This window comes from Ursus arctos, unplaced genomic scaffold, assembly GCF_023065955.2.
Source record: "Ursus arctos isolate Adak ecotype North America unplaced genomic scaffold, UrsArc2.0 scaffold_25, whole genome shotgun sequence".
Classification (NCBI taxonomy): domain Eukaryota; kingdom Metazoa; phylum Chordata; class Mammalia; order Carnivora; family Ursidae; genus Ursus; species Ursus arctos.
Window position 1 is genome coordinate 32,680,564 of NW_026622930.1, and position 27,143 is coordinate 32,707,706.

General features: G+C 39.5%; 1 protein-coding gene across 1 annotated transcript; it reads right to left on the reverse strand.

The window, feature by feature from the left end:
* Window positions 1–1,625: 1,625 nt before the first annotated feature.
* Window positions 1,626–25,727, reverse strand: GARIN2 (golgi associated RAB2 interactor family member 2). Its single transcript, XM_026489686.4, has 7 exons — window positions 24,661–25,727; window positions 21,244–21,406; window positions 18,573–18,772; window positions 17,321–17,855; window positions 14,231–14,478; window positions 5,176–5,204; window positions 1,626–1,687 (listed from the first exon to the last, which is right to left on the reverse strand). The coding sequence occupies exons 2-7, from the start codon at window positions 21,400–21,402 to the stop codon at window positions 1,674–1,676; spliced, it is 1,185 nt and encodes a 394-aa protein (XP_026345471.3). The 5' UTR covers window positions 21,403–21,406; window positions 24,661–25,727; the 3' UTR covers window positions 1,626–1,673.
* Between the last annotated feature and the right edge of the window lie 1,416 nt (window positions 25,728–27,143).

Genomic DNA, 27,143 nt, shown 5'->3' on the forward strand with positions numbered 1-27,143 from the left:
GCTTCTCTTCTTAACCTAACAGTAAAGATCCTCTGGACAGACAAGCTTTCATTTTCGAAATCTGGAGGTTGAAGTGATGTTAAAGGAACCTCCTTAATTTCTTAAAATTTTTGTTTTTAAAAGCTATCTCTGGGGTGCCTGGGCGGCTCAGTCCTTTGGACATCTGCCTTCAGCTGTGGCCATGGTCTCAGGGGCCTGGGATCCAGCCTTGCATTGGGCTCCCTGCTCAGCAGGGAGTCTGCTTCACTCTCTCCCTCTACCCCTTCCCCTGCTCATGCTCTCTCTTCTCTAATAAGTAAATAAAAACTTAAAAAATAATGAATAAAAGCTATTTCTACCTGTGTAAGAATCTAATAAGTCAAGATGTCAAAATTAAGATTATGGGCTTTTAGTCTTTAAAACTTACAGATGTGTCACTGAATTATTTGCAGGTCCTTGATCTGTCCTAAACTACATCCTATAATAAGCCATATGTATATATTTACATACACATGATATATGCTCATTGTAAAAAAGGGGCCAAGTAACTTTCACATTTCGGTTGTGATAATATGAAGCCTCTATTAGTAACAAGATTTTTTTGCACCATTAAAAAAATCTTATATATTGGCAATTCTTATATATTGGCAATTCACAATTTAAATATTTGTACCCCAAATGAAAATATTTGGGAGCCACTTTTTAAATTTCAGAAGCCAAGATTTAAATATGGTATGTATGTTAGTATTTCTCCTCTTCTTTGCCTTTGCAGATCTCTCTTACTACGACCCTGATATTTGAAATTTCATTGTTATAGAATGTATCCATCAAAGGATGAAATCGCTGTAGAATATTGAGCTCTCTTTCAATGAATTTCTCTTTCTAAATTCTGTAATATATTGAGAAACGATAGGGCTAAGGACTCTCCCTAGGGGGAAGGAGGTCCCAGCAAGCATCACCCAGAGTGCCACTCCGTCACTGTCCACCACCACCACGGGACAATGTTATGGGGAGGGGGTGGGGAGGAAATGACAAAAGAACAGGCACAGACTGAAGGGTGTGTGGAGAGACCAAGGGATTATCATGCATGGACTTTTGTTATCCTTCGGCCACACTGTCTTCCTCTGGTGCACTGCCTCTGGCCCAGGGTGTGCATCTGGATGAGTTCTTGTTAGTAAAATAAGCGCCCAAGTGCTAAGCTGACTGTGGTGGCAGAGTGACACAGAAGGGTGGGCACCTCAGTTCCAACAGCAGAGCCCTGACGAGTATGGTCGTGTGGTTCCTGCTAAGGTTGGGAAAGAGTATGAGGAGGGAGCAAAGAGGAAGAGTAGGAACGAGAAGGACGGAATCACGTGTCAAAGCAGCAGAGCAAGCAATTCTCTTCTGGTGCCTCACCCGAAGCTGCCTCTAATCCCTGTGCTGACATTACATTTTGAGCCTGGAAGGATACTAGGGGCAGAAACCACAACCAACCTTCAACATCCCATTCCACCTCTACCGTTACTACAATAGAAGTAATAAGATTCCACAGTCAAAGATTCAATTTGTTGACAACTTTTTGTGAAAGCGTCACATCTGTCCTTTATAGCTATAGTGACTTAAAATTGTAAAAAAAAAAAAAAAAAAGTTACCTTTTGGTTGTCTTACATGTTTTTTCCATTGGCCTTTTCTTTTTCTGTTTTACTTTCCTTTCCTCACATCCATTCCCCTGAGAAAATGGGAGACAGATGAGGCACAAGATCGAGGGAAGTAGATTTGACATGGGGGGAGGGAGCCAGAGGGCAAAAGAAAAATCGTGGGGAAAGAGGAAGAAAGAGGGAAGTGAGAAAGAAAGAGAACAGTCAGCAGCAGGAGAGAAAAAAAGCACAGAAGGAGAGACAACTTAATTTGGTCTTAAATTTAAAAATGTCTTTATTCTTTCCAATGGAGCCCATTGTTAAATTTCACCAACAGTTTCCCTTTTAGGGTCCTCCCACCCCTTCTCTTTTTAGACCGAGTTTCATAAACAGAGACTGAACCTGACCACTTAGGATCACAAGGAATTTGATTTGCAATAGTTCAGAGGAAAGTGGAAAAGAAAGATGGGTTTAGATGGAGAGGACAGGCCCAGGATTTCGTAAGCAATTTTCCCCTCTCTTCTTTCTCGGCTCTCTATCCTTTGTCTAATTGCCTCCCATCTTGGGAAAATACCATAGGACCATAGGTAAGCCTAAGTTTGGGCTCCCTGTAAAGAGATCAGCAGAGCTAAGGAGAGTAAAACCTAGATAGGTAAGAAATTAAAAGTCAAGAAAAGGGAGATATGGAGCCAGATCCAGAGAGACAGGGTCAGTCTGGGCTCTACCTCGTAGCCTTGTCATAAAAACAGTACATGTGAAGTGCCACTTTACCAGGCCTTACTCAGAAAGGAGAAAGTGTCAAACTGCTGAGAGGTTTGAGACATGAATAAGAGACCATGGTCTCCAGGCAGCATTACCCCGGAGCTGCGTGAACGTGAACCTGACCAGGTTAATAGAACCAGGGTTTTGTTTAATTGTCATGGAGAGCAGTTCGTATTTTTGCTGCTGCCTAGAAGAGAAATCAGATTCACAGACTCCTTTTTTTGTCTGCGTTCAGTCTAAATTCAATGGGACAAGGGAGTAAGATTCTACTAGTCTTCGCTCTTCTTGGGGTAAGAAGTGTGAAGTGTGAGTAAAGTATGAAAGGGGAAAAAAAGTGATTCAGAGGAGCGCGGAAACAGGGAGGGAAATGCTGATCAGAGGGAAAATGGAAAAACTATGTAAGCCTAAGTCAGGAAACATGGGAAGACAGAGAAGTGGGAAGAATGAGAAAGTATGTGAAAGAAAACAAACAGGAAAAGAATTAATACTTTGTGACAACTACAAGCTAAATTTGTATATTGCACCACCCTTGTGATTTAACAAGCTGAGAGTGGAACTTTGCTGCGTGTTGGCTGTATCTTTGCTCAGCTCCCGCTTTCCAGAGCCCCATTTCAAGCTGCCTGCTGAATGTACTAAGATGGGCCACCAGGACCACACACGTATCAGCTTATGATGCCATAGCAGCTGAAAGGGCCTTGAGACAGCTAAACACACCCTCTTCCATCCCTCACCCATATGCACACATATTTGAGAGAAGAAGCTTGAGGTCCAGACACTTTAAATGACACACTGGTGGAACAGAAGAAGTGCATTTAGAACTCGAACCTGGGACTTTTCATTCTAGGTGCAGTATTTAACAGCTGGTTTCTTTGTCGTTTCCTTCCAGATTTCCTGGAATTCATTTTCCCAGCTTGTGTCATGGACTCATTACCTCCTAGTTCTGTTGTCTCCCAAACTCTGTCATCCTCAGGTGTTTTGTTTTGTTTTTTTGTCTCTTGTCCCCACAGGTCGTCCGTCAACAAGTGTTGTACGTATTCACGTCCTTGCTGCCATCTGACTCCTTTTCACCTGGCTCAAGACTTTGGCAGCTTTCACCCTGAACTATTCTAATGACTTCCTATCTGTAGCCTCCTCCAGCTCTCTTAGCGATTGCAGTCGGAGTAATCGTTCTAGAATACAACACTAACTTTGTCAGTTCTGCTGTTCAGTGGCTCCTCCTTAGCTGCCAAACTGGACTGTCCAAACTCCCCGGTATGGCCCGAGACTTCCGTAATCTGGCTCCTGTGCTCCTTTCCAGCTGCATCGCCCACTATTTCTAAATGGAATACGCCCAGCACGGTCCCATTCTATATACCGTACATCCAGGATATTCTTATTTCCCTTTCCTAACTCAAAGACCTTCCTTCATAAATCTTTCATGATTTTCTCTCTTCAGCTTAAACTATGTTCTCTACTTTTGTCTCTTAAAGCACCCGTGAGATTCCACTTTATGCTATGTGTGCCCATGTCTTGAGGCCAGGTGATGTCCTGTTACCTATTTTTTAATCTCTCTACAGTGCCTCAAATATAATAGGTAGGCATCAAATGCTTGTTCATTTGAACAAAATGGTGTTTGTGCCAGAAGACAGGTGAAAGAATCAGTCACATAGAGAATGAAACTAAATCTATGTTAATTTTAAATTCCCAAGGCTTAAATAACAAGTGCTTCAGAATGTATGTTACATGCTATTGTACTAATTATATGCTAACATACTAATTAGCTGTTAGTGATAAGGCCGCTGCATGATTTATCCTTGCTTTGAGAAAGTAAGAGGAAAATGTTTGCCTGTTGGACAGCTCTGGAATGTCTTATCAATTTACTGTGATTTCATTTTGAAATAAAATTTGGAGTAGAAATTGATAGGTGAAAATTCTATATATGGCAAAGGAGATTTTACATTTTTCTTCTCAACTACGACAGCATTTCGCTACAGTGTTCTCAGGTCCAGTACTGTGGTTTGGAATATAGGTAAAACCACATCTCAGTGAAGTTCATCTGGTACTTTCGGACACTAAAATCTCAGTTACAGAAACACCTATCTTCTAATTGTTTGCTTTTTTGGGGGTAGGACTCTTGCAAATGTGACTAAGAATTGCCTTCATGTGGTCTTGGGTTTCAAAGTAGAAATATTTTTTTCTTTCCATTTAAGTCCAGTGAAATGTGTCTCTCTGTTCCTTGCATGTGTTCTTTGATGCGCATGACTGGAGCTGAGGCCCATCCACCAGCCCCCCACACTTGGATAGTCGCTGAGGGGGGGGGCAGCAGCAAGCAAGGGGACGCAATGTCCACTGGTGCCTATATGACAATTCCGTGTCAAAAACTTGCTGTTAAGAAGTAAAAAGATCCTGAGCCATGGGAATAGGTAAAGAAGCGGAGGCTGAAGATGCAGGTAAGAAGAAGAGAAGGGCCAGGTGATTTTAAATTTACCAAGAAATTGAGCTGTAGACCACTCCCCTTCCAAACCAGCAAGGAGATAAGGCCCTGTTGTTTGGGTTCTGCCTGCAGAGCTGGCCTGGGACTGGTTCCTGCCCAGTGAGTCGGATTCAGTTATTCTACCAGCACAGGAAAAAGTGCCGCCATGCCTACTCCTTGAAAGCTGGTGTGCGGACAGGCTTTGAAGAGGAGTTCCTGCACCATGGGACTCTCAGGGTGGAACAAAGGGAACGCATCTAAACATCTAGCCACATTCCTTTGCTCTTAACCACTCTGTTCCCGGACCCAGAGGTGACTACTGGATACCAGAGATCACAAAGAAATGTAGTGGGATTCGTTCCATACCTGAGGTGACCGAGTCAGTTCTCATGATCCTGGAAAAACAAACAGCACATTTCAAAATGTAGCACAGCGTGACCACAAATATTTAGAAGAGAATGACTAGGTATGAGATAACTGGCCATTCTCTGAATGCTTTGTAGCTAGTAATGAAACATGTTTAGCAAGCCTAGGGATTACATAGCAACACATTTCAGAGTAAAATTACCTACATTTCTGTTAACACGCAAGCTATCCAACCCGTAAAAGCCATAAAAGTGAATAGTATATAAACATATAATCTATTTTTATTTTATCTCTCACCTGTCACTCCGAGAGGCTGCAGACGTCACCATCCTACTGCCTCTCCAAGTGTCTGAAAGCTCATTTGGGGCTGAGACTGAGCTAACTGCAGCTGCTCGGGGGCTTATGTAGAGTATCTTGTGTTGGGAATATAGGCTCTCATAGAGATGGGAGAGAGTCTGGATGCTTGGGGTGAGAAGTTGCCCACCTCGGCTGGCTTTTTCATCACAATCTCTATGGTCCTGATGGGGGCGACAGTGCTAGGAAATCTTGCAGGCAAATAACATGCCCAATTATTTACCCAAGTAACTCCATTTCTTTTACTGGATAAAATAGGAGACTAGCTGTCAGTGTTTCAGATCATTTCACTTTCAGAAATGTCTTTGGATAAAGAAGTTTTCTGCATTCTTTAATTTTTAAAATTAATAGCAATAATTAAAATACTTATTTCTCATTGGCATGCTGAAACATAAACTTCAGTCACTTAATTTTTTTTACCAAATCTTTGTTTCTTGGCTATAGTTTCAATATGTTTTTTGGAAGCATTGCAGTTTGAATAAAAGAAAGCACTTGGGAAGAATAATTATCCTCCGATAATAGCTTCCCAGATAAATGTGTAAAGACATAATTATGATCTGTTTTAAGCGGTCTGGCAAAGAAATCCAGGTTGAGGTCTCCAATGGATCTTTCTGAAATAGAGGTTAAATTGGTAATTTTCTAAGGAGTTTGCAAATAAATGCTCGCATAGCATTCACCAAATAGGTCTGGTGTTTACATGAAGGCTGAGCTTAATGATAAGTTTTTAAGAGACTGAAAAATACTGAGTAAATGTACTTAAAAAAATAGGTGTAACTGGGGATGTACTGTATGGTGACTAATATAACAAAATAAAAATTATTTTAAAAAATAGGTGTAAATTAAAATGAGGCCTGATGTTATCCTCTTTAAAACAAAGGGAAGATTCACAGTAGCACTATTGTCAGGGTATGAGAAGAAATATAAATGCTTCATAAAGTAAATCCTTCACTTTTAAAGGACCTAGAGTGACAATACAGACGTCTCCATAGTCTTTCACTCATCTAGATTGAAATTGCTCGATTTACATTTTAAAGACTAATAAATCTGAGGGCAAAATATTCAACAAGGTCATCATTTAATTTTTTTTCATTTTCCCGAAGTACACGGTTATAAAGTGTCACTGAAATCCATGGTCTTGGAGAGGAAAAATAGGTAGAACTTACTTCTCACTTTCACAGGGTGTTGACTTAACCCTACGAACATCCCAGGAATAAACTGAATTCTGTTCTGTTCTTAGATATAACATCTTTCTTTCATAATGAACATACTCAAATTAGGCTCTAGCTAGTAATTATGTTCCAGATGCAAATACGCAATAAAAAAAGAATCCATCCTTGATTAAGTTGGGCTTAAGAGGATTGCTTGGAACCAGAATTTGTTTTTTGCTTTGTTTTTAATTTTCTTTCTTTCTCCCCAGTAGAGTCAGCAGATGAATGATGATACAGGAAGCTGACAGACTGAAGGGCAGGGCCTTGAAGAATTTGGGATTTGCTAACCTTCAAGATCCTTTTTATCTTTAAAATTCTATGGTGTTTGCTGTTTATATGGGAATTCATTTTATCATTGTTCCTAATTGTGATCATAATAGTTAGACTAACAAAATGTTGTACCTGCAGAGAATTTTACATCCTAAAAATTTAAGTCATTGTTACAATTCTTAATATTTTAAAAAGCTATTACAAGCTAATGTAACGCTCAGAGGATTTTTAGGGTAGTGCAACTATTCTGTGTGTAATGGGGGGGGGGGTACATGTCGCTATGTACGTGTCAAAACCCAGAGAGCTGAGCTGTACAACATACAGAGTTAACCTTAAACTAGGAACTATATAGTTAATGATAATGTAACAATGTTGTTTATTAATTGTAACAAATGTGCCACACTAATGCAAGGTGTTAATAAGAGGGAAAACTGGAGGTGGGGGTAGAGTGAGGAGGTGGCAGAGGGGTGGGTATATGGAGCTCTATGTACCATCTACTCAATTTTTTGTAAATCTAAAACTGCACTTTTTAAAAAAGTAAAATCTATTACTTCTATAAAGTTTCCTTTTTCTTCTAAAAGCTAATCTCATGCTTCAGGGCATCTATTATGTGCAAAAGGGCAAGGAAAGAAGAAGGTGAAGTGATGTAAACAGCTAACTTCGTGGGATTTTGAATTGCGGTGTCTCTGAAGCATTAGATAAGGCAGGTCATAGAATTGGAGACACATGGATGAAACAATACAGAAGGAGACACAGAGTGATCAACTATTTAGAATAAATTGCTAAATTGAATGGATTCATTTTTTATCTTGTTTTTTAAGAAATCTTACACTTTTCTGTGAAAGCTATACTCACTCGTGGTAGCAAAATTCGTTTCCTACTGAGTGGCACCTGTTTCTATCCCCTCCTTCTTACATTCCTTTCTCCTGTCTCTCATTACTTGGACTGGTGGTTGGTATTTCCATCTCCCTTCCTTACTCTGTCTCCTGTTTTTTTCTTTGTCTTTGTCCTTCTTTCTCCTCTAACACATCAGGCTGACCAATTAGCCTTTTTAGTCCCACAAAAGAGTTCAATGGTTATTACCATCAAGAAAGAATAGATCAGTGTTCTGGGGGAGATTATTTCAGCTACTTCTCCACCCTCCATCTGAAGCAGGAAAATTTCTTGAACATTGAACAATTTTTTAAATATTTTTTTTCTTTTTTGAATCCAAATTTCATTTAGGAAAAGTTCCTGAAGAAGGCTCCCTTGAGTTTGAGCTGATAATTCTCACTCTGGCTATAAAGAGGAATACTTATTTTGGCTATGGGACCTCAGGAGAAGACCTCATGGGAGAGTACTTCTTGCTAAACTCTCCTTTGTGTCTAGGACTGGCTTCTCATAAGGCAATGATTCCCAGACTTGGATGTGCGTTAGAACCCAGAATGCCAGAGTTTAGGATTCAGTAGGATGGGCTGGGCTGAAGAGTTTACGTTTTCCACAAGTTCCCAGGTGATGCTGCTAACCGGCCACACATTGAGGATCACTGGCATAGAAATCCTGGATCTCAAACAATGCTTTGTTGAGCAGACAGCCAAAAGTATTGAAATCATTATCAATATCTACCAACGCCTGCAGTGTTGGCCCTTGGAGCTAGAGGCTCTAGGATTTCCAGAAATGTGGCAGGCCAGAAGCTAAAGCAAACAATGCTCTGATCTCAAGGTCTGTGGTTCTTGTAAGGATCACCCATATTCCTTTGCTTTCTTTGACCCCTCCCGAGCCAGGAGAAAAGGTTGAAAAGAAAGCCAGCTTTGAGTAATTAATCCTCAGTTGCTTAAGATATTTTTTGAGTAAGCGTTTCTGGTTTTTTTGTTTTTGTTTTTGTTTTTGTTTTTTTGAGACAGAATAGCCAACTTTCTTTTATCTACACTATTGGAAATGAATGATTAGTGACAATAATGAGCATTTACTGAGCATCTAGTATGTCTATTTCTCAGAACCCTACAACAATAAGCAGGTGTATTAACTGTTTCCATTCCCTTCCACTCCTTTGGGGACTCTCCAGAACATACTTATATTTGACTTCCCCATACGTTCTGTTGTTTGTTTTAGCAGTAGATTAAAATTACATACGAAACACAAATGGGCCTTGACCCCTGGCAGGAGAATGTCTGAAGTCTATCCAGGACAAATGGCTTGATGCATGTTTTTGAGAAGTTTCCAAGGAGAAAGTTTCTACAACCTCCAGAAATTAGTTCTGTTATTGATTAATATCTAATCAATGGTATCCATTAATTATTTTTTATTGATTGATTATCTGCTATATTGTTTTACTATGTAATAAAATCTTCTTTGTGTTTAGTTACAATAAATTTCACTTTAAATCCACTTTTAAAATTTAGCCTTTAAATCTGTACTTCCTTGTACATTGAAGATAGTAATTGTCATATATTACAGTTTTCCTGCATTAAAATATTTAAGAAGTTTTATGCTTTCTTCCCCCAGTTCTCTGGGTTCAGTTTTTGGATGGTACAGTAGAAAGATTACTTCAGAGGTATAGAATAATCTTTCTACTGCATTCAGCGTAAGTCAAAACTATGTTAGATTTGTGTCCAATCTAATCTAGACTCTGAGCCCTCCCTTGATCCCTCCCTTTCTTTCTTCCTTCCCCTTCCCTCCCTATTTTAATCAATTCTTTTTTTTTTTTTTTTGGAGTAATTACCAGGTGCCTGACATTGTGAACTTTTTATTTTTACTTTTTTTTTAAAGATTTTATTTATTTATTTTGACAGAGACAGCCAGCGAGAGAGGGAACACAAGCAGGGGGAGTGGGAGAGGAAGAAGCAGGCTCCCAGCGGAGAAGCCCGATGTGGGACTCGATCCTGAAACGCCAGGATCACGCCCTGAGCCGAAGGCAGCCGCCTAACGACTGCGCTACCCAGGCACCCCGTCATTGTGAACTTTTTAATATCAGCTTATTTAATCCCTGCAACAACTCTACATGGTCAGTGTTATTCCCATTTTACAAATGAGGAAACTGAGGCCTGAAAAAAATTAATTTAACTTGCCCAAGAATAGAGGAAGCAGGATTTGAACCCAGGGTTGTCTGACAGCAAAGCTCATTCTCTAGCTGCTATGTCTTCCAATTAATGCATCCAATTAATGCCTCCTAGCATCAGTTTTGATTTTAAATTATGCATGTAATCATAATAAAGATTATGTACAATAAGAGTTTAATGGAAACACCTATCAGTAGCTACAACAAATATTAATTCCTTTAATCACAACTATGCCCAAACAGTGGTTTCTTATTATTCTTTTGTAGAAATAAAATACCATTGTATATGCACTTTTCAGAATTTTACTTTTCTAGTTTGCAGTTCCTTACTAGTCATATAGGTCTTTTTATTGAAATTCTCTATTCTTTTCCTAATGGAGATCTGCTATTTCACTAAATTAACATAATATTTCCTCGTTAGCCATTCTAGTTAGCCAGTGGTCGTTTGGATTGCTTTCAAGTTTTAACTACAAAATATGTGTTCAATTAAGTTATTTTCCCTTTTGAATTACTTCTTTGACACATGTTCCTTTAAGTCAAGTGCTATAATCATTTGTAATGTGAATTGCCAAATCACTCTTTAGAAAGTTCCCACCATTTACAGTGACCCCATCAGTGTTATAGTTAACATCTAATTGAGAGCCAACTGGTAATTGCTTAACTTGTATTTCTTTAATTATTAGTGAGATTGATTCCTCATTAAGTGTTTGTCTTCTGGAGTAAATTTTCTATTCATAACTTTAACCCATCTGCTAATTAGTTCCTTTATAAATTCCCATCAGCTATGTCTATATATGGGAGGTAAGACCATTAAAGATTATCTAGTTATTATTATTCTTTTCCCGTTCTGCTGTTCCATATTTATTTACTTAAAATGATTTTGGGAGGCAGATATTTATAGCTGTTATACAATCAATCGGCCTGGAACTCTGTTCCCCAAGGGCTCCACCCTTCCTTCAGATCTCTGCCCTTCCTCAGAGAAGCTGTCCCTGACCACTGTAAGATATCCTTCCTCCTCCTCAAATCCCTGTTTCTATTCTGTTACTCTATTTTTGTTTTTATCACAGCACATTCCAGCCGGCACAATGTATTTTGTGTATTATCTATATCCTCCACTGGAATGAAACAGCCTCTAACTTATTTCCACAGCCGTATCCCCACTGCCTAGCACATAGAAAGTGCTCAGTAAATATGACTGAATGAATAAATCAAAATTGGCCATTGAAATTTTCTTCTGTTACTTCAATGGAGGAGAAATGATCTTTCTTATGCAACTGAGGCAACTCAACCATTCCATTTTCTTCTAGTTTATTTTAGTTTTAAAATATTTCACTTTTTCCCCATCTGAAATTTTTTTTGTGGTACCTCATATATTCTAGAGTTTTGCTTTTTTTCATGTTTCTTTCAGACCTCTCTTAGTTTGAGTCTATTTTACTATCTTAATTTCTATATCCTAAACTTTTCACTGGTGTTTCTGATGGCCATTTAATTATAATATGGCCTAAGATTTTATACAACTAAGTTCCTCTAGACATTTTCCAGCCCCAATGGTTTCCTTGAGATTCTTACCCCTGTTTTTTCCACATTCTATCTATAATTGTATAATTTCTATGAGATATACTATTGAGATAATTGGTACTGTATTAAAATTATAAATTAATTTAGGCCTTGTCATCTTTGTTGTCTTAAATATACCTGCCCAGATAGAAAGCTTAGTTTTCCTTATTAAGGTCATCTTGTGTTTCTGCCATTAGTTTTATAATTCCAAATATATAGGTCTCTTATCACTCTCAAAAATATTTGATTTTTATTGCTGCTTTTGGAAAATACATTCTTTTTTCAGTACATTTTGGGTTTGTTAATAAAAATCATGAAACAAACAATATTTTGTGAGTTTATCTTATAATCTGTGACCTTCCTAAAATTGTTTACAAACCAATGTTTAACGATTCTCAAATTTTCTAAATATGAATTTCCATTTGCAAAGAGTGATTTTTAAAAATCTCTTATTTATCCATCATATTTCTTTGCTCTATTGCAATTGTTAGACTCCCTTAAATTATATCACATGGAAATGTTAATAGGAACATCCTTAACTTTTCTAAGTTTTAAGTAGCACACTTCTAGAATTTCTTCATTAAGAACAATGCTGGCTCTGGTTTGGAGTAACTATTTTGCACCGTGCTAAAGGAGAACCCTTCTGCATTTTGAGGATCTTTATCAAGTATATCAAAATCTCTCACATGTATTTAAGGTATCCATGCTTTTTTTCTGCTTTTCTTTTAAATAATGACTTATATTGACAGTTTCCTTAATTTTATATTAAGCTCACTACATTTTGCCTGCTAAGAGTCTACGAATTTAGCATTTATTGTCTTAAGTAGGATTAATCTAGAATTTTCTTTCTTGTGTTCTCTTTCAGGCTTTATAATCCAGACAAATCATTTGCTTCAAAAAATTAGGAGAATGTAACATAACTTTTCTATATTTAAAAGAAAACTTTACATTAAATAGAAGCAATTCTTAGAGTATCTAAAACAGTGTCCAGTAAAAGTCACAGCTATGTTTTTTTTTTCTTTTATGAGAGCTCTTGGATACATTTTTTCTGTGTTCTCAAGTGCCAGTTTTGCCTCCTTGCATTTTTGTTAAAGTCATTTATTTAACTTAGGGTTTCAAAGTTATTAAAGAAAAGTTGTATATAATCTTTCTCCATAACATTTTACTATTGTTCTTATTAGTTGATGATGACCTTTTAAATTTCTAATTTTATCATTTTATTTATTTATTTATTTAAAAAGATTTTATTTATTTATTTGAGAGACAGAGGAAGCATGAGCAGGGAGGAGAGGGAGAAGCAGGCTCCCTGCTGAGCAGGGAGCCCAATGTGGGCTCGATCCCAGGACTCTGGGATCATGACCCAAGCCAAAGGCAGATGCTTAACCAACTGAGCCACCCAGGTGCCCCTTATTTTATCATTAAAAAAAAAAAAATTGTCCAGTGGTTTGCCTGTTTTGTCATTCTTTTTGAAGAAGGAACCGAACTCTGTAGCACTTGAAATTACTTATAATCTTTCTCATTTCTTTCTCTTTTTTTGGTTTGTTTTTGTTTTCTCCTGTTTGTTTTTTATATTTAAAAGATTTTAGACACAATTCATTACATTCCCTATTTCATTCTTGCTCAAGTAAGCATTTAAACCTCTACGTGTTTCTCTGGTTTCTTTTTAGGTGTTACTTTTTTTCTTTTTCTTTAAGATTTTATTTATTTATTTATTTGACAGAGAGAGAGACAGCCAGCGAGAGAGGGAACACAAGCAGGGGGAGTGGGAGAGGAAGAAGCAGGCTCATAGCGGAGGAGCCTGATGTGGGGCTCGATCCCAGAACTCCGGGATCACGCCCTGAGCCGAAGGCAGACGCTTAACCGCTGTGCCACCCAGGCGCCCCTTTAGGTGTTACTTTGAAACGATTGGATTAACTTTTATCTTTATAACACAACAGTGCTCTCACATTCAGCTTGCACTTGAGTATTAAAATGATGAAAATAGGGGTGCCTGGGTGGCTCAGTCGGTTGGGCGCCCCACTCTAGATTTCGGCTCCAGTCATGATCTCAGGGTTGTGAGATCGAGCCTCGAGTCAGGCTCTGTGCTCAGCCGGGAGCCTGCTCCGGGATTCTCTCTCACCCTCTCTGTCTGCCCCTCCCTCCACTTGCACTCTCTCTTTAAAATATTAAATAAACAAATCTTTAAAAAGAATAAATAAAAGTATGAAAATATTTCTTCAGATTATGAAGTTATTAGTTGGAAATGTAGAAAAGTGTAAGAAATATGTAGAGAAGAACATGGAGAGAAGTCTGAACATAAAAGCAAGAGTGCCCATAGTCACTCTGGGAGATGAGTGCCTTAACGCCAAAACGCGGACCCTCCGACTCTAGCCTATACTCTTCAGCGCGCACAGTTGGCACCAGGTAGCCTAGAATGTGAACTGAAGGGTGTGAGAAGTTGATAGGAAAATAAAAATCAGAGGAGGTTAAACCAAATGTGGACAAGCAAGAGTTGACTATGTCACCAGTTACATTGTATCCATTGTTGCGACTCTTGCACAACGAGCCAGAGTTGCAGGGACTTTGGAGCACACACTTACTTCCGTTACTTCACGTCTTAGCATCCCTAGCGTTTCCCCGCCTCACATACCTGGATTCTTCACCCTTGAGATCTGTGCTCTTCAATTCAGTTGTCCTTATTTCAGAGGATCTGGCACTCATCCCTTTGGATGAACTTGTCTCACTTTCTTCTTGAGTCAAGGTAGTATGAAAACATCGTTCACCTTGGAAAGTCAGTGTTACATTTGAGATGGTGACGTGTTTGGAGGGTTCTTTGAGCTCGTTCTTAGTTTTTGTATCTCGTAGACAGCCAGGCTTCAGAGTGTTTTCCATTTTTTCCTTTGAAAATAATAGACACAGCAAATCAGGTAACAGAAGAGCATCACACAGAAATAGATGACTTATGGAGCAAAAATATCTAATACAGTAATCATGTCATTGGTATCTACTGAGTGCCCTCAGGGGCACAGGGGCAATATTGAGGGAATGAGGTTTGGTCGTGGGGAGCCTGACAGTCTGGGACCTGACACAGCACATTCAGAAGCTCATGTGGTCTGGTACACCACTGTCAGCTTACACCCGATTATTAGTACTTAATTATAGCATTTCCTTTTTCTGAATTGTCAGGGCCAGGAAAGTTGTCTAGAAATACCTTGCCACTAACTCCCCAGTCTGATGTTGCTCTTAATTTAAGATTATCTAATAGGTGAGGGGCGCCTGGGTGGTCAGTCAGTTAAGTGCCCGACTCTTGATTTTGGCTCAGGTCATGATCTCAGAGTCTTGGAATCAAGCCGGGCGTCAGGCTCTGCACTCTGTGGGGAGTCTGCTTCTCTTACTCTCTCTCCCTTGCCCTCTGCCTCTCCCCCTGCTGATGCATGCTCTGTCTTTCAGGAAAATAATAAATCTTAAAAAAAAAAAAAAAAAAAGAGTACCTAAAGGGTGACATGAGTTGGGAGGTTCACACTAAGACGAAAGAGTTCATTGCTCAAAAGACTTAGGACCTATACCTAAAATTAATATCATAAAATCTCTTCTGTTCTCCTCATTTCCTGGGATCTATTAATGGACCACCTCTCCTAGCCATTCACTGCCTTCCTCAGAATCTGTCTCAGGCCTCTGAGCAATTGGTCAGCTGGTCCTAAACGCTGTGTCTCTCTGTTATCCCCCCACACCTGCGCATTCCTCCTCCGTTGCCTCCTTGCCCACTGCCTCTATTAACTTCCCTTGACAATAATAAAGTATTCTTCTTCCTTAAAGAAAAATTTTTTTCTGTCAAAGAAACTAACACATATTTCCATATTTATTATATAATGTTTAGAAGATCCTGTAAGATATAAAGTGAAAGGGAGAAATTTATTGCTTGCTTGGGGCCACTGGCCAGAAACTACTACTCCTATGGCACATGTCATTCAGGCTTTTGGTCCTTCTATTTATTTTGTATGTGTCTGCTTTGTGACAACATTTCAGTTCCCTATCCTACATTGTTCACTTAATGATTTATTAAAAGCATTTTCCTCATGTCGTTAAAAATTGTGTGTAAAACTGCTTGAACTTTTTTGAACTTAAAATTATTTTTATTGGAGGAAACGGAAAATGCAGAAAAGTGTAAAGAGGAAAATGTTAATCACTTATAATCCCACAATCTAGAAACAAACTGCTGTTAATGATACGAGTTTTCCCCTCCTATTGCTTGTGAGCATATAAATGGATTTTTATATAACAGGGATCACAGACTTCATTTTTCACTCAACTTTTTTCAATCATGAAAATTTCCCCAGGTAAAGAAAAATTTTCCCAACAATTTTTAATGACTACAGAGTAGTCTTTCACTTAACAAATATTTACTGACTGTCTATGATCTTGCCAGATACTATGATTGCTCCTGAAAAAGATTAATACAGCACCTGCCCTTTATGGATTTACGTCAGTTCAGTGATTTCCCCTGTGGTGGGTGTCTAGTTTCCATCCAAATTTTCATTATTTCATTTTGACAAATACGGCATAAATACAGTATAATTAACATCTTTACAGCTAAATCCTCATTCTTATTTCTGGTTAATTCCTTAAGGAAGATTCCTAGAAATGGAATCACTGAGTCAAAGGGTCTAAACATTTTTAGGCTCTTGATTCATAATGATTTCAAGAAAGTTTGGGCCAATTCTTATCTCTACCATGAATCTATATGAATTCCAAGTTGACCACATCTTTACTAACATTGACTATTTTTATTCTTTCAATTAACGGTTTTATAGGTTTTTTCCAAGTTTGCACTCCTTTGATTACTGGTGTGTTAAACTTTCTCCAGTGTATTTATTGGCAGTTTTCCTCTTCTGTATAATGTCTATCCTTGCCGTTTATGATTTTTCTATCGTGGGCCCCATGCAGGTTTTCCAGCGGTAGGTCCTCCAGTTTATGCCTTTATCTATGATCCACGTGACCATCAGATTAATCCTTCTAAAAGCACAGTTCCTTCACTCCCGCACACAGAGGGTGTTTATGGTTCAAGTTTGCCCAAAGAGCAACGGCCACACTTCTTGATTTGGCATTCGAGGTTTGCAAACAAATTTACAATCCTATATCTTAATGTTTTCCATATATATTATGCTCCAGCCAAACTGAACTAACCATTCTTGGATACGGCTGTGTTTTTCCACTTTCTAGCCTTTTCTAAAGCCACTCACTTCTTCTGGCACTTTATTTTTCTATTTCCACCCTCACTTTTACCCGTTGAAATTTCACCCCATCCTTCGATGTAGTGCATGCTTTTATACACGTTTAAACCTTAAAATAGCCCTTAAGTGACATTAATATCCTTGTTTTGGGGATGAGGAAACTCATGAAGCTCATGCAGCTCCAGTGGTTTGGCCAAACAGCTCTGCAGCAGGGCAAGAGCCCAACCCAGGTCTTCCGACCCCGGCCTGAAGTTCCTTCCATCCCACCATAGCTTTCTGATACTGGGTTAAATTTGATGGTAAGGATGCTCCCTGCCTCTTTCAGGGTACATCCTACAACTCCTTTATACCAGGGCTCAGGGCTAATATCTCATTATTAAAACTCGGGACTCGGAGCACATTCCATAGCATTTTGATAACCAGTGTCAAGCTGCAAACCAAGAAGAGCGATCTTGGTTATCACTCTTGTTCTTGATTACTAAAGAATGAAAGTCTGCCATGTCGCTTACCTTTTCCTCTTGCTTAGCCCTTAGTATGTCATCATTTTCAAACACCACTGTGACCTCCGAGCAGTTTGGGACGTCACAGAGGTCTGTGACTTCTGTGACTTCTGTCTCAATATTTATATCTGGGGGCTCTGTGACCTCATTTTCTGGAATATCTGTGACGTCAGTGACATCGGTGACATCTGTGAAATCTGAGAAATCAGTGCTTTCTACGGCACGCACGGGGTTGGAACATGGGCACAGGGGTGGGCTCTGTAGACCTGTGAGCGCTGCAATGTCCATGATGTCGGCCGAGCCTGTGATGTCGGTGCTATTCGTGATTTCCGAGAGGCTTGAGACTTCTGACAGTTTGGAAGCTTTGGCTTTCTCTTCATTCAAGAGGGAGATAAGTTCCACCCACTGACAGAAGAGGGTGTCCTGTCTACAGGCAGGGGCGCAGAGCTGTAGGTAGTAGGCTCGGCCGCTCACCAGCTTGACTTTGAGGCGCATGTTCTCAGCATCGTGCACAGAAAGAGTCACAAACTGCAGAGGGAGAAACCTGAAAACAAACACAAATGTCGTCTGGAGACCTGACTGGAGACCCATCAGAAGGCCTCCCCTTTTCTGTTGTATAGCAGTTTGCAGAGTGACATGCAGGACAACAGGCTTGTCTCCCAGACAGACCTGGGCTGGGGCAGGCGTGGGGTTGGGCAGTACCTTCTTATGGCCACCATGTTCCCGGGTCTGGTCTTTAGCTTTTGAGGCTCAAAACTTTGATTTTTAGTGCATGGAACCAAGCTCCTGAGGGCCATCTCCCTCAAATCATATTCCTAAGACTCTGAAGAACTAAAGAAAATCAGAGTATCAACTGTTTATCATGAGAGGTTGTCCCACTTAGTTAATCCTGCAAAGTTGAGAGAAGTTGAGTGGTTACTCTAGGTTATACAGCAAGTTAGTGTCTTGAGACAAGACCAGAGTGAATTCTGATGGAAGCTGGGCTGCTGGGGAAGGAAGAGCACATTCTAGAGAGGCAGTTCATAATGAATCTTCAGTTACTCTACTTAGGTTTGATTTTTAAAAATTAACTACCTGTTTGGTGGCCAGCTTGTCATAAGCTATTTTTCCAGACTTTAAGTACATGACTTTTTGTCATCTGTAGCAGAGTACAAGTGAGATGCTCCCTTGGAGCAAATGTCATTGGTGTTTCTATTTTCAGCTTCTCAGGGGTAAAGCATGTTTTCCAAGAGATCCTTAACCTCTTCCCTTTGTAACTCACCTGGTGAGCACCAGGTTCTCTGGCGAAGGAGATGTCAGGAGACTTTGAAATAGGGGTTCTTTATCTTTCTGAGCTTCAGGTGTCAGGTGTGCCAGAAGCATCACATTGGGGGTCTTGTGGGTCTCACTGGAAGAGCAGATGCCTACAGTCACCCAGTTGGCTCGGTTATGAAGGTAAATGGATTCACCTCTCCTGTTAACCTAAGGCAGAGAATAGGAAGGGGAGTTTTCTGCTAAAGTGCACGGCCCTGACAACCTTGCTTACCTGAGCAGTGTAGGAAATAAAGGAGAAATGAACCATGGTGATGCATTTGTTCAATCACTTGATGTGAATTCCTGGAGATAGCACAGTGAATGGACAGACACATCCCTGGGCCATGGGGGTTCTATCAGGGAAGGTAAACATTAACCAAGTATGTCACTAATTATTATTGCAAGAAGTATTACCAAGTACAAGTTCAGAGTGCTGTGCTGTGAGGCATATAACCAGAGATTTGATTTCAGAGGGGATACAGGTAGTGGTGTGCTGGTAAATGTGTAACAACTATCTCTTAGAAGATATGCATGTATTTATTATAGATTTTACTGATATATAAGATAAATAGCACACAATTTACAAATAGTGATGTATACAAAACTTTCTTTATTTTAAATTCAGTATAGTCAATTGGTTCTCACAGAAGTCTTCACTGACCTTTGTCGAACTCTCATATCTGTAAACCTTAAGAGCATAAATAATAGTAAAATGTAGCAAAATACTAGGAACAATGAGGTTTGAGTATACGAGTTTATATGATTTAATTTTTAATAATACCTGTGTTTAATCATGGACTTGCAAATTTTCTGAACACTTACCAGTCAGCCAGCTCCAGCACACCCCGGATATAGGGTCAGAGAAATCTCCTCTGAGGAAGAGACCTCTGGCTGAGACCCGAACAATGTGGGAGTTAAACTGGCTGGGTGGACAGGAGAGCTTTTCAGGCAGAGGAACAGCATATGCAAAAATCCCAAAGTCCAAGAATCTTGGCCAGTAAAATCTCTGCCAGTTGGAAGAAAAGAAGACGGGAAAGTGGCCAGACAGGGACGTGAAGGGAGCCAGAGAAGGGCAACACTTGGTTTCTCAGCTGTACATTAACTCAAAAACACACACAAAAAAACCACTTAAAAACAGATATCCTCAGAAAGAAGTTGTAGCCCACACTATGGACATGCCCAGAGCCATGCCTGATTAACAGAAGCCAGAATCCACCCAGTACTGCCCCTGAGGGATGGTGCTCTGGCTCAGGGGTTAAATACTGATGAACCTCAACTGGTCATGGTGATTTCATGGCCTTGCCTCTGCTTGCCTTCAACTGGGCCATGTGGCCTAGACCTGGCCAATGAGACACGGGGTGGGGTGGGGGAGCTCCTGGTGGCTCTGGAAAAGGTTTCTCAGTCCTCACAAAAAGTTGCTATGGTGAGAGCATATCTTCTGCCTCTGGCAGCTGTCACTGTCCTGTTTGCATGTAATATCCTGAGGGGAGCCAACTCCGGGATAGAGCAAAAGAGAGGACCTGGGTCCTTGAGGACTCGCTGCAAGTGAGCTGATGCACTGTGGCTCTTTTACGTTGAGATAACTGTTGTTCTTTTTTATTTAAACTTGAGTCAGGGACCTGTGGCAATTTGCTGCCAAAGACGTGCTAACTATGAGAGGTTGTGTATGTTGAAGGAAATAACTCATCCAATTCTGATATGGGGCATGTCTGCCTACAGAGTGCTACAGCTCCCCCAGGGTCATTAGAGCGTGCAAAAGGTTGTTTGAAAAGGGTGTAGGAGGAAGTGGGAAAAATAAAATAAGAAGATTATTCGTTATAAAGAAGCATATAGAAGGTAAAATCATTAAATCATGACTTACCACATGTGTGCTGGGCATTACTTAAATATTAATGTTCTTTAGACACCTGCCTCTGGTCCTCTGGAGGTGAGGAGGTCTCCCTAGAACCCAGGCATCAGGGCAGAGAAGACGTTTGTGGAAGAAGAAGTGTCTGTTGTCTTCCCTGTCATGTTAGACTTGGTCGTGGCCTTACTGTGGAGTTTAGGGATATGGGCTACAGCCATGAACTCATTTCCCTGCTAGTCTGAAGATTTTAATGTTGAATGTCTAGAGAAAGCAAGAAGTGCTCTCAAACGCATTGAAATGTAGTTTTATTCATAATGTAGATACGTTTTTATGAGAGGAAAACTCTTCTCTCTGACAATTTGACAATTATCTTTTACTTTCAGAACTAAGAGCCAAAATTCATTTTAATATCCAGTTGTGTCATAGATGTTATTCTTTAAAATGTCTTCTAAATCTAAGAAAGGAGCTATCTGAATGCTTTCCTGTGGCAGGATGTTCTGAATTCACTGCAACCTCTTCGTGTCATTTTGGGAAGATTATGATAGAACGACAATTATGGCAGAGTTAGAACAGAATTCCTAGGTGAGAGTTTGCTGGGAAAATTTGAAATGAATTTTTCTTTAACATTATAATTATTTTAGGTTCGTTAAAGTCCCAAAATTGTTCCCTTTAATTGTCTCACACATTCCTTTATCACATTTAAAATAATTCTTCTCTTAATCTTTTCAATTTCTTCGAGAAAATTAATCACTGAAGTTACTGGAACTTAATTCAGGGTTCAAATATTATTTACCTGGATAAAATTGCTCTCTAATATGGGAGGAGATACAAAAGGGGCATACTCTCCTCCATCCAACATATTTTGAAGATCTCCTGGATCTTGGGAAGGTGGGACGGAGATGGCATCTTGCTCATTGATTCTTGCAGTAGAGTTCCTATTGTTCTTCTTCATGGTGCTTACATATAAACATCAGAAAGTCAAAGGAATGGGAACACAACAGATATAGAGAAAATTTAATATGATAAAGTTGCCTCACTTACTCATTAATTCAAGAAATTTTATCAACATCTATGATATGCCAGGCATTGCATTGGGCATTGGTGATACATTAGAACATGACTGGTAAGATCCCTGCCCCTATGCAGCCTGGGGTGTGGGGCTGGCAACCCTAATTAATGAGGGAAGTTAAGAAAGGCCTCTCAAGGAGGCTGTGAAACATGCGTGCCATATCCCCCAAACCAGCATCTTCTGTCTTCCTAATTAATGGTAACACTACCCTTCCCATTATGCAGAGTTCTCAAATTTTTTTTTATTGTTAGTAGGGTATCAAAACGATACGAAACTGAGAACATCTTTTCCTGACCATTCACCCTTGACTGATGCTTAGCTCTTGGTTGAGAGGTAAATAGTGGATTTCTATCTAATTAATGACTGTTGTCCATCTCCGTTCTCTTGCTCTGGCTCTCTCCAGACATTGCTTCAACAAAGAACAGGTCTCTGCATCATTGGATTTCACCTTTTATTGACCAGAAATGACAGAATTCCAAGAAGGGAACAAGGCCTCAGAATGTAATTCTGTTCATATTTTCAAAAGATCACCCCCTTCCCTCTACACAAATCCCATGCCAGTGAGAGGAGGGGTCCTTAACTGGCAAGCAGCTGCTCCTGTGTTCCACTGTGGGTATATAGTTCCACCTCAGTCCTTTCTCAGGGCCTTCCCCACCCCTTCCCCTTTGCTCAAGCTAAGGGGTAAGTAGTGGACATGTCTTGTTGCTGTCCCAGCCAGGATCACGGGATGCAGAGACCACAGCTACCTGACATTCTATGAGCAATGAATCTGGGCACAGGAATTCCCCATCAGACCTTCTGCTGGTGGCAACCCAATGCCCCCTTCGGCACATCTATGCACGAACATAGGGAAAGTAAAAAGAATCAGGAAAAGCAAGAAAGTAAAATAGTTCAATGAAGCTAAAATGTAAAAAGAATGAGACAAAAAGAAAGAGCATTCAGGAAAAGAGAGAGAGAAAACCACCACCACCACCACTATGTAAAACATAGGGGATGGGAAATAAGAATACAATTTATTTAGTGCTTGATATGTGGTAGACGGCAAAGACTTTACAAGCACTATCTTGTTTAATTCCGAAAATACTATGAAGTAGCACTCTTAAGATGCTCATTTTATACACCACGCAGCTGAGGCTTGGAGAGGGGAAGTTACTTACACAAGTCCCCACAGCAGGATCCAAACCTTCACAGTCTGACTAATCTGATTATGACTTTGCCTATGGTTCAATACTGCCTTGAGTGCTTGGAAAGATGGACGTGAGAAGTGGCAAGAGTGAGAGGGGTCAGAACAGGTCAGGACAGACGGAAAGGAGGAAAGGGAGGAAGAATATAGAAAGTGTCTTCCTTCTTCCTATTCCCCTTTATTCCTGAACAGTTTTGTCCTAGATCTACTGGGACAAAGAGAGGCAGGAATCTGTAGTGGTGAGGGTGGGGGGCCTTGGCTCAGAACCCAAAGGAGGCAAGAAGGCCTCTGTTGTCAGGAGAAGGGGGGTGCTGTGTAAGAAATCAGAACCTAGCAGGGTGGGGTGGGTGTCCGAGCAGGAGAGAGGATGGTAGAAGAGGAGGGCAATTGGTTACATGCAGGAGAATTGATCAAGTAAAATGGGAAACCATGAGAATCTATACTGATATAAATAAATGAATAAATTAAAAGTTTGGTGAAGAACAGAGAATATACATCATTCAAAGTACCCTCTACCAGCATACTTATTAATTTCAAAGGAGGAAAGAGTAACTTCATAGTGAAGAAGTCACGCAGACACCATCATAGTGGAGTGATGAATGAACACTGTCAGTAATGGGACAAATCAAAACGGTGCTTCACTTTCTAGGACACAATGTGGAGCACAGAGCATTCTCCCGTGATACCCCTCCCAAGACGCATGACCTGAATCCAACCATTAGGAAATATCAGACAGATCAATTTGAGGGATATTTGACAAAATAACTGGCCTGTGCTCTTAAAAAAAAATGTCAACATAAGGAAAGTCAAAGAAAGACTAAAAAAAACATTCTAGACTGAGGAAGATTAAAGAGACGTGATAACTAACTGCAATCATGCTTATGAACAGGATCTGGTAGCTGTGCAGCCTGTTACCGGACACATGGTAAAACTGGAATGGGGTCTGAGGATTAGATGATGGTATTATGCAACGTCCATGTTCTGATTTTGATGGTTAGATTTTGGCTATGTAGGAGAATGTTCTTGATTGTAGGAAACACAAACTAAAGTATTTGGGGGTCATGGTGCATTTAATTGGCAAATTACTTTTAAAAGATATGGGTGAGAAAGTTATTTGTACTGTACTTGCAAATTTCTGTATGTTTGTGGTTATTTTAAAGATATTAATGGAAATAATAATAATAATAATAATAGAGGAAGTAAAAGGTATAGAGGAGAGGATGGGGGATGTAAAAGAAGATATAGAGGAGATAGACAAGGTCTGAGGGCTAACGTGCAAAAAGGCTTTGTTTAGTCACCTCAGCTTTCCAAGAAAAGAGCTTTGCAACAACAATGGAAGAATTCTTAGAATGATTAAATGGTAGGAAGAAAGCACATAAAGGCTCGTTGTCATCTATGCTTTCTCTCCTTCACGACTTGTCCAATAGCACAAGGCATCTGTTCCATCATCACTCTGTTGAAAGACGGTGAAGCCGCCTTAGAGAACCAGAGGACATAGCAAACTGATCCAAGTATCAGATAGATTCTTTGAGGCCTAAATATATGGGGAACCTTCTGGAACACAACAAGAAATCCTCAGGAAAGAGCATTCTTTGATGAAAGCAAGGTATGATGGCAGAAGGAGAACAAAGGTCAGCAAACTTTTGGGTCAGGGTGACAAGCAAAGTCACAGCAACTGTTCACCCTTCATTTTCCAGAATAGCTGTGGCTTCTTACACTTTTGTCCTTCTGAGCTCAGACTCTCTCATATCAGTTCATGTGCTCCCTCTGGAGATCTAGAAACGTTATCACTATAAGCAGCATCCTTGGTACCCTGAATTCCCAGGAGAGGAGAAGAGGCAAAGAAAGCTTAGAAAGTAAGTCAAGAAGGAATGGGGAGAGAATGGAGAAAGGGAAGGAGGAGGTGTGCCGAGGTAGAGCTTAATCTGGTCTCATCAGTACACACCAGCATATCTCACCTCAACTCAGGGCCAAGCCACAGTCCTCTCTCGGAGACGAAGTTCTTAACTCATTTCAGTTTGGGCTTCCTCCTTTTCATGATGAAGTCTTTGGCAAAGGGAACAAAAATAGAAAATAAAGTGCATACAAAGGAACAGTACAAATCCTTACTTCTATTTCGTAAGAGATCCGTGTTTTAGAAAGAGTTTTTCTACCTAAGCAAGGTGGGTGAAATGCTCAGAGGCCTGCTGTCTGTATTTGAGCTGAGCTGTTTTCAATGATTCTAATCATGGTCTTTTGGTGAGTGGAACAAGACAGTCATAAGTTCATAGCTCAGTGTTGGCCTGAAACTGTCTAACAGTGAAATCCTGGGCTCTTACAGCCAAGGAAGATATTTGATAATGTGACAAAGGAAGTAATACAGACTCAAATAACTATTGTAAATGGAGGGTCATAAGAAGCCTGTATTATTTTCTTCCTGTAAAAAGCCAAAGTAGCCTATATTATTAACTTTCCAGCTGTATGAATGAATATACTTACAGATGCTTACACTCACTATTTTATCACTTGTGTATAGTTCTCCATATCGTGCTTGCAGTCACTATAGACAATACTTTTCCTCTTCATAAAATCCTGACTTAAATAATCCCTTCAGAAATACCTGGGCCAGGTGAACTACAACCATAATCACCATCAGAACTCAAGTGCCATAAGGCCAGTATGGAAACTGGTATAGTGGGAATATAAAGGACTCTAGTTCACATTTGGGCTCTGTCACCTACTTTTGAGATCTTGGGCATGTTACTTAACATCTCTGAGCTCAATTTCCTCATCTATAAAATGAAAATAAAACTACCCAACTCAGTGCAGTCATGTAGAGGAAATAGTGAGCACCATGGCTATCACATAGTGAGCACCCGAATGCCTCTACTGGTCTACAAACACTTGCTCCTCTGTGAAAAAAGATACAATTTACTTGGCATTTGCTAGGCTGGGTTCCCTCTTGCTCACTTGCAGTTTCATATTTCCTGAGTTCTATTCATTCTAAGAAACATATTTTTCTTCAGCTTAACAACTCTGAAATGGAATGTTCCTTGTGATAACTCTCTGCTGGTGAGGGGGTGGGGGAAATTGCATGGTGATCATTATTTGGCTGCACATGCACGAACTCAGTCATGGTTATTCATATTAAATTATGTACATTGACTGTACTACATGTGTGGCATTTAGTTGCCATTTAAAATGTGTTCCTAAATAAAAAAATACATGGGGACAAATGAAAATGAAAACAACAGCCCAAAATCTTTGAAATGCTGCAAAAGCTGATCTAAGAGGGAACATTATAACAATACAGGCCTACCTCAAGAAGCAAGAAAAATCTGTAATAAACAACCAAACCTTACACTTACAGGAGCTAGGGGAAAAAAAACCCCTAAAGTCAGTAGAAGGAAGGAAATAATAAAAATTAGAGCAAAAATAAATGAAATAGAGACTAGAAAACCAATAGAACAGATCAATGAAGCCAGGAGTTGGTTCTTTGAAAAGATCAACAAAATTGATAAAACTTTAGCCAGATTCATAAAAAAAGAAGAAGAAGAAGAAGAAGAAGAAGAAGAAGAAGAAGAAGAAGAAGAAGAAGAGAGAAGACTCAAATAAATAAAATCAGAAATGGAGGAAAAAGGACAATGGGCACCACAGAAATATGAAAGATTATGAGATTATGAAAAATTGTATGCCAACAAATTGGAAAACCTAGAAGATGTGGTTAAGTTCCTACAAACATATCACCTTCCAGAACTGAATCAGGAGAAATAGAGAATTTGAACAGAGCAATTACTAGCAATGACATTGATAATTAATCAATGTTGGTAATCAAAAAACTTCCAACAAACAAAAGTCCAGGAACAGAGGGCTTCACAGGTAAATGCTACCAAACATTTAAAGGAGAGTTAATACCTGTTCTTCTCAAACTTTTTCAAAAAATAGAAGAGGAAGGAAAACTTCCAAATTCATTTTATGAGGAGAGCATCACCCTGATACCCAAACCAGACAAAGACACTACAAAAAAAATAGTAATAATAATAAAGCTACAATGTCTCTTATGAACATGGATGCAAAAATCCTCAACAAAATATTAGCAAACCAAATCCAGCAACACATTAAAATTATTCATCATTCACCATGATAAAGTGGGATTTATTCCTGGTTCAATATTTGCTAATTAATCAATATGATATATCACATCGATAACAGGGAAAAAACCATATGATCATTTCAAAAGATGCAGAAAAAGCATTTGACAAAGTACAACATCCATTCATGATAAAAACCCTCAACAAAATAGACTTAGAGGAAATATATTTCAACATGATAAAGTCCATATATGAAAAACCCACCGCTAACATCATCCTCAATGGTGAAAAACTGAGAGCTTTTCCTCTAAGATCAGGAACAAGACAAAGATGTCCACTCTTACCACTTTTAGTCCACATAATGCTGAAGT

Coding starts and splice junctions, on each gene's coding strand:
- GARIN2 (XM_026489686.4), bottom strand. CDS start 21,402: ATGAAGAAGAACAATAGGAACTCTACTGCAAGAATCAATGAGCAAGAT. Junction 18,773..21,243: donor TAGAGAGCAATTTTATCCAG/GTAAATAATATT, acceptor TCTCTGCCTTAG/GTTAACAGGAGAGGTGAATC. Junction 14,479..17,320: donor GGGCTAAGCAAGAGGAAAAG/GTAAGCGACATG, acceptor TTATTTTCAAAG/GAAAAAATGGAAAACACTCT.